At 35.3% G+C, this 5,133-nt stretch overlaps 1 protein-coding gene across 4 annotated transcripts; it reads left to right on the top strand.

Moving 5' to 3' along the window:
• The first annotated feature begins 691 nt into the window (after window positions 1–691).
• On the top strand, window positions 692–4,389 carry LOC133715664 (uncharacterized). Of its 4 annotated transcripts, XR_009849153.1 has the most exons (7): window positions 695–922; window positions 1,493–1,726; window positions 1,828–2,045; window positions 2,136–2,231; window positions 3,025–3,173; window positions 3,749–3,811; window positions 3,949–4,389. XR_009849153.1 is itself a non-coding variant. In XM_062142265.1 (6 exons), exons 4-5 carry the CDS (start codon window positions 2,141–2,143, stop codon window positions 3,147–3,149), a joined length of 216 nt encoding a protein of 71 aa, XP_061998249.1. In that variant the 5' UTR covers window positions 696–922; window positions 1,493–1,726; window positions 1,828–2,045; window positions 2,136–2,140; the 3' UTR covers window positions 3,150–3,173; window positions 3,749–3,938. The 4 variants fall into 4 exon arrangements, 3 of the variants coding, with proteins under 3 accessions (XP_061998251.1, XP_061998250.1, XP_061998249.1); XM_062142265.1 differs by lacking the exon at window positions 3,949–4,389 and having other exon boundaries at window positions 696–922; window positions 3,749–3,938; XM_062142267.1 differs by lacking the exons at window positions 1,828–2,045; window positions 3,949–4,389 and having other exon boundaries at window positions 692–922; window positions 3,749–3,938.
• Window positions 4,390–5,133: the final 744 nt, after the last annotated feature.

The following is a 5,133-nucleotide window of genomic DNA, read 5'->3' as shown; positions in this document are numbered from 1 at the left end:
AAGTCCATAGCTAGATTCAGATTTGGTTATTATTTATTAGATGGTGTAAGATCATCACAAGTTCAATGCAACTTCTCACCTTTATGAGTTATGACAAGAAACAAGCTAGCTAATTATAACTATATATACTAAAGTAGAATGAGGTTTGGTACTGTTCATTCAACAATGTCCTGGCTCTTTTGCCTTTTCATTTTTTGTAGATGTATTATATTGTCATGGAGTTGTTATCCTAGCGAAATGGTTGATCCTGCCGTTTAATATATTATAACTATACTAAAGTAGAATGAGATTTTGTACTGTTCATTCAATAGTGTCGTGACTCTTTTGTCCTTTCATTTTTTGTAGATTACTGTTCATTCAATAGTGTAGTGACTCTTTTACCTTTTCATTTTTTGTAGATTTACTATATTTTCATGGAGTTGTTATCCTAGCGAAATGGTTGATCTTGCCGTTTAATATATTATAACTATACTAAAGTAGAATAATGTTTTGTACTGTTCATTCAATAATGTCGTGACTCTTTTGTCCTTTTATTTTTTATAAATTTACTCTATCGCTATGGAGTTGTTATCCCAGCGAATCGGTCACTACTGTAGTAAATATTTTACATGACCTTTGAAAACACATTGTCTAGATATTTTTAACTTATTTTTCAATAATCATCTTTAGATATCTAGGTAAAAGAACTTAATAAACTCTGCTAGGGATCTATAGTAGACTTATGCCAGACACTATACTGTTTAGTTGGTATTTTCTGGATGGAAATTTGCTAGCATGCTAATCCTTTTTTTGGCTGTTTTCAGTTTGGCTGTGAACACTGCTGGACTGATCCTTTTCAAGCACAGTTGCTGCCGTGTTTTGGCATAAGTCGAGTGCGGTAGAGCAATTACCTATCCTTTTTCCCGTGCATCTTAATATCCAGGTAACCTTCAGATTCCATCAAACTTTTTCTGTATTACCCATTACTGTTTGAAATTTAGAAAATCATCTGCAAATGATTTGGTGGCTGGTATTGGAAGAATGGTACTTCTTAGCTTTACCCATCTCAGGAAATAGTTCCAATTTGGTTCTCATCTCATTATTACTGATCAAGTTGTTTTCTTTCCAAATCTTCCATTAGGCATCGAAATCGTGTGCTTTTCTGTTTACTTTTCCAGGATTTGAATTTCTTGATGGCACATTGTAAGGATGGGTTGCAATGTCTTGATTTCTATCGGTTGAAATGTTTTGTTGGAATATAAAATTGATAATCTATGGTGTGATGTTCTGAAAAATCGCACAGACTTGGTCTTAAGCATAGATTTTCAAACCAAATGCATATGGCTTAATGTTATGAAAAAGGGAAGAGTGTAAAGATTCCCCCTTTTGGTTGCCTTCACCGAGAAATTGATTACATTGTATTTTAGAGGTATATCATAACACAATACTTTCATAGAAAAGGAGGACATTTTCTATATTACCAAAATCTCAGTTCTAATGGCATGTCTAATAGGGTGAAGAATAGACATGGTGTGAAGGAAACATGGAATGCAGGTAGTGGTGATGGTGACTTGAAATCTTACCTGCAAGAATCTGTGAAGTGTACAAGCTTAAATGACATGAACCAGCCTCCTTTAGAATCAAATCCAATTAAGAAATCTAGTGATCAACATATGAGTAACCTCCATAACTGGGGCATGGAAGAAAACATAGCTAATTAAGCAGAAGGAGAAGCAAGTAAGTGGAGGTATGTAATTTGCTATTTCATAACAATTTACATGAAAAATCCCAAAGTGCTTTTGCAGCTGGTCACATAATGCATAAGAATGGTTGTATTTCTGCTATTAGGAGGGTAGTTGATTTCAGCTTCCAAGATTGGGACCTCATTGCAAATTGGAACATTTTGCTAGTGAGCATGCCTGCCATAAATAAAAGAAAATTCCCAAATACCTACATTAAAAGGGGCATAAGTGTAATTAGTCCATTTGCATGTAGCTCCCAAAACCCGAAGCCCACACTCGCAGTTACAAAGAGTCTTCCCAGAACTTAGCTTACTCTTGAGCTCTGTAAATCTCTTTGCTCTGCTACTGCCTCTTACTTATTTAAACCCGCCCCTTTCTGAATTTTGAGTTGTTATTTGGGTTATGTATGTGCAGTGAATATGAAGTTTCTAGATTGGTATTTGAAGATTGCATTTGGGTCGGCTCTGATTGGAGCTTCCATGGAGTTTTTCATGATCAAAACCGGCTTCTGTGTGAGAACTCTCCTTTTCATCTTTACCCTTTTTCTTGTTCTTCTTTTCTCAATTTTGGGTACCAAGTCTCCATCTTTGACATTTGTATTCCCTATTTTACTGTTTGGTAGGGAATGATAGAGTTGAGGTTATCATGAATAGTATAGAAATTGTTGCTTTAGTTTATGACCAAGGATGGGTAATAGTATATGTCAGCATGTGAAATGTCCTAAATTTGTCCTTAAAAGTTTGATCCTTTCTAACAAGGATGGATTATATTGTGCCTGTAAAGGTTGTTCATGACTGCTGTAGTTACAGACATGTAGTAGGATATGGTTCAGATGGCATTGTATAAGAATTGGGTATAAATGGCACATTACTAGTTCAACTTAACCTAGATATGGTTTCATGGACATGGGTTTTAGTGAATTTTTGGACTCTTTGAATCGGCAATTGTGTTCAAAGCCAATCAATTGCCAATTGTAATGGTTACTGAGCTCTCAAGTGGTTTTGAGGATTGATAAACCTGGATACTGAACATTGACAATGGTCTCCGCTCAGTAATTTCTTCAACATATCTTGCTCCTCTTTTGTGCCCTTTCGAGTTTTTGAGCTCCCCCACCCTATCAACTCGGGTCTCTCTTATGATACTCATGTTATTTCTGACCAAATGCATCTCTAAGTTATTTGTTATCATTTAGTTAGAACTTTCTCCAACACATTTTGTGAACACAGCTGCTTTGCAGTCTCTCTGATATTCTACTTTGTTTCTTGCTTAATCTAATTCTCAGTTTCCTTTTTCATACATGAAGATGATAAAGTAACAGTTCTGGAATCTGAAAAAAGGGCTTGGGAGAATTCGCCAGAGGCTCAGGCAGTCAGAGAAGCTCTCAATCCTTGGAGAAATCGTGATGTAGAAGCAAAGAAAGAATCCTAAGTTGGATGGTGGCGTTCTCATAAGGTTAGTTGGTAGTTAGGGCATCTGTAGTACTTTTGTGGAGGGCAATTCATTTGCTTGGTACGGCTAAAATATTGAAAATAATAATTGTTTTTAGTTACAAGCGTATTCAGGGTTCAGGTTGGGTTGTAGGCTCTAACTGTGTGGATGAATCGACATCCTAAACCTTTTTTTGGGGTTCAAAAAGAAAAAAAGAAAAGAGAGAAAACCATTTTATTTGGGGTGTCATCTGCACTGTTTTGATTCAACCAATCACAATAATATACGTCACAGATTTTGTTCTTTTTGGTTGGCCTATTTTGCATAATTGAGTGATTTGAACTAATATCGTTTTGTCCAAAAGTTGAATGATATCTGAGAGCATTATAATCTGTCTATATGAGGTCACAGCTTGAATTTGCCTGGCAGGAATAAAGTATAACATGACTTCAAATCTTATTTTATGAGACTGTCTTTTTTTGTAGCTCAGCCTATATTTGTGATTTAGTTGTGCTTATTATACTAGGGTACTCCACAACTTTATGTGGACTTAAGTTTGCTACATTAACAGTTGAAACTGTATTCTTGTGACTCTGCAGGAAGAAGATAATATATGCAGGATAGTTTTTGAGAAATACTTCCAAGTAGGACACAATTGAGAGGTGACCTTGATCATATTAAACAATTGCTTCATTCCATTTGAAGTTTTGTAGTTTCTATTATTCTTGTCATGGAAAAAACATACAGTTTTTCTGATATATTGCTGCCTTTCTGACAATTTCGACCCTCCATATTGCAGTGTTCATTGAAGAAATCACATATCTGTAACTTGGCTTCTTCTTTTTTTCTTTTCTAACGTAGCAGTGATGTAGAACATCGATCTATCTGAGAAACTAGAAATTTTAATATTTACCACGAAACTCAAAATTTTTGTAACATTCAAGACAAAAAGAGAATCAAAAGTTACACACATTCATTGTTGTTTTCAAAGATTTCGGTGGTATAGTTTTTAGAGATCGTGCCCTTTCGTGGCAACAACCACCTTATGATTTACAAGGAATTTGACCATCTTTCCTTCACTTAAATCATTTATGTGGACTGCAGCAACAGAAGAAGCAAAATGAAAGACAACGAATGCATAGTGTGATTTCTTGGCTCTTTCTTCCATATGAATAGATTTGACGAGTCCAAAGTTACTGAAAACCGGAAGCACCATTCTGATTATAACGTACTGAGCCATCAAAATTCAGCTTAATATGATTAGCCTGAGGAGGAATCCACCTGAAGTTTTCTAATATTGATTAGTCATGTTGGCTGTCAAATGAAGAACTTGAGTATGATTTTTATCTTTGAACATTTCTGAAAATAAGTTCATTTCTGGAATGCCAAAGAGAATAACTTAAAACAAGGATATCAGAAAGGTTTTTTCTCCTAGTTTTTAGATATTCATGTACTACAACCTATGCGTTGGTACCAGCAAATTAAAATTGTTGTCATCAAAATCATTTCACCAAGCCAAACATCTTGACAGAAGTTCTGAATATTAAGGCATTCATATTTGACCCCTAAAGTATCAGTGTTTTGGATATTAATTCCAAGATAAGCCTAAACTGAATGTAAGAGTGAAATCATAATGCAACTTCAAAACAGGGGCTTTGTATATATAGAAGTCAGTACAAACATTTTATGCTGGATTTCTTCATTGGATTGATTCTAAAGGAGGCTGGTTGATGTCATTTAAGCTTGTACACTTCACAGATTCTTGCAGGTAAGATTTCAAGACACCATCACCACTACCTGCATTCCATGTTTCCTTCACACCATGTCTATTCTTCACCCTATTAGACATGCCATTAGAACTAAGATTTTGGTAATTTTGATCAAGATGTTGAGCATGACCCGAAGGTACTACAGATGATGTTCCATTAGCATGCGGGTTAGTTAGACTAGACTTTCTGAAGATGGTAGTTGGTACAATGCATCA

The sequence above is a fragment of the Rosa rugosa genome, chromosome 6 (genome assembly GCF_958449725.1).
Source record: "Rosa rugosa chromosome 6, drRosRugo1.1, whole genome shotgun sequence".
Classification (NCBI taxonomy): Eukaryota; Viridiplantae; Streptophyta; class Magnoliopsida; order Rosales; family Rosaceae; genus Rosa; species Rosa rugosa.
This window is presented reverse-complemented; position numbering and strand designations above follow the sequence as displayed.

Coding starts and splice junctions, on each gene's coding strand:
- LOC133715664 (XM_062142267.1), top strand. CDS start 2,141: ATGAAGTTTCTAGATTGGTATTTGAAGATTGCATTTGGGTCGGCTCTG. Junction 2,232..3,024: donor CATGATCAAAACCGGCTTCT/GTGTGAGAACTC, acceptor TCATACATGAAG/ATGATAAAGTAACAGTTCTG.